Genomic DNA, 2,080 nt, shown 5'->3' with positions numbered 1-2,080 from the left:
GGTACTTAGATGAAATTGTCCACTAAACATAAATATTTTTAAACAGAAAATTACTTTTGACATCCAACGTGAATGACTAGTAGCGCCTAGTTTAATAAACTTAATTTCTCTGGTGGGTTCTTCACCAAGAAATATAACTGATAATTCGAGCAGCTCACGATAATCATCTCTTACTTGTTTGATTTTAAGAATTTATTAGCAAAAATTAACTAGTTCATGTCGTTTGTTCTCTGTAATTCTTAGAATAATAGCCGAGTATGCTATAATGTATGCAGAACGATCAATTTTAGACCGAGAAAATCGAAATCGTACAAACATTCGGTTATCAGGGCGTGTTGTCGCTGAAGGTAACACTGCTTGAAATGCTGCTCCAATGACTAATTCAAAAATATGATGTCTGCATGCAAGCCAAAATAAGTTTTTTCCAAGTTAACGTTCTAATAGTACACATGACCTATTGTTTTTACCAGTATTCGAAGATGATGTATCAAAACACATTGCAACGATATTTTTGTATAAATTCCATTCTTTTTCACTCAAACAATCGAAAACGGTTTGTGCCTGCATTTCTCCTGTTGAACAAGATAATTTTTTAATACTCTGTAATTTAATTNAGAGGATAATTTTTTAATACTCAGTAATTTAATTTCATCTCCACCTGACACCAATACTGGGAGACAGTCCACATATTGTAAATGAGTGAGGTCCAACATCAGTTTTCCATCCCAGTGAACTGTTAATTTGCTGTTTATTGTAAATGATTCTTTNTTCATTCCAGTGAACTATTAGTTTGCTGTTTATTGTAAATGATTCTTTAATAAAATTAGACATTTCTTGCCTTAATTTCTTACGATGTAGTTTTATCGTACTTCGAATACATGCAAACGTATCAATATTCTCTCCAAGACTTTTTAGTGTAGCTCCAATGATAAAGATGGCTTGCTGATCAGTGACCTTAGTTTTATCTAGCACCGCTGATTATTCTAATGTGATCAAAGGTTTTAATTTCTTTATTACTTTTTGATTTTTGAACTTTTTTATTTTTTTTTATTGACAACAAAATTATCGTTGGAATTAGTATTATCTCTAGAATGGTTTTCTTCTATATTTAAGGATGTAAAATCTTAAAAATTACTCAAATTTTGATTAGTAATTTTTTCTTAATAGAGTTGTTGTTTTTTTTTTTTGTTTATCTTTACGATTCTCTTTTTGCGTGGTTGGGTACGTCCACTGTAGACATAAGACCTCTTCTCCCTGGCATCCGTTGTGCCAGTAAAAACTGTCTATCTTCATCAATATTAATGTTTTTTAAAGCATCAGCGATATCGAAGAGATTAGTCATTTTTATTACATGAAACCCACATTCATGTTGTCGGTGAAGCTCTGTTTTTCTATTTTTATGTTTGAAAAGATTTAGCCATTGATTATAAAGTTTTTTAAACTTATTTACAGCATTATCTTTTCGAGTTGTCGGTATTCTTTCTTTATTCCAAACAAATGTAACTTCTTCGATCACTTTATTGCATGCATATTTAAACGACTTTTTTTCAATACGATAATTATGAAAGAAAACCCCTAATACTTCACCATTAGACGGCAAACGATTACCTGGTACAGTTGAAATAGGCTGACCAATTAAATAAATATAAGTATTACTTCACGTTATCATTTTTACTGTATAAATATATATATAATTAAAGTAGCACTGATTCATATGTAAAGCACACTGACAATTAACAATTAGAGTGACACAATCAATCAGCACACTGTTAACTAAAATATAATTCTACAATGATAATAGACGTACGTCAACCTTTAATCACATCGTCATAGTATAATATGTTATACACTGTACAATACATAGGAATAACCCTGTCAAAGGTGTAGATAAAATATTTTATTTATNATAGGAATAACCCTGTCAAAGGTGTAGATAAAATATTTTATTTATTGATATAGTAATAATACAGTCGTATAAGAAAATATTATAATTGCGATAATACTAATACTTATAATTATAGTATAGGAAAAATACCGTAGGTTATTCTGTACGATAGAAACTTTAAATTGCTTGGGATGG

The 2,080-nt window shown here is 29.9% G+C and overlaps 1 protein-coding gene across 1 annotated transcript in view; it reads left to right on the top strand.

The window, feature by feature from the left end:
• Positions 1-361, top strand: part of LOC126908990 (inhibitor of apoptosis protein-like) — a 2,350-nt gene extending 1,989 nt beyond the window's left edge. The window contains exon 4 of the mRNA XM_050691349.1: positions 200-361. Coding sequence (XP_050547306.1) covers positions 200-361 — 162 coding nt within the window. The remainder of the gene's footprint in view (positions 1-199) is intronic.
• Positions 362-2,080: the final 1,719 nt, after the last annotated feature.

Source organism: Daktulosphaira vitifoliae, unplaced genomic scaffold, assembly GCF_025091365.1.
Source record: "Daktulosphaira vitifoliae isolate Bord-2020 unplaced genomic scaffold, ASM2509136v1 Scaffold_67, whole genome shotgun sequence".
Taxonomy (NCBI): domain Eukaryota; kingdom Metazoa; phylum Arthropoda; class Insecta; order Hemiptera; family Phylloxeridae; genus Daktulosphaira; species Daktulosphaira vitifoliae.
The sequence above is the reverse complement of the archived record's forward strand: the minus strand, read 5'-3'. Positions and strand labels throughout refer to the sequence as shown.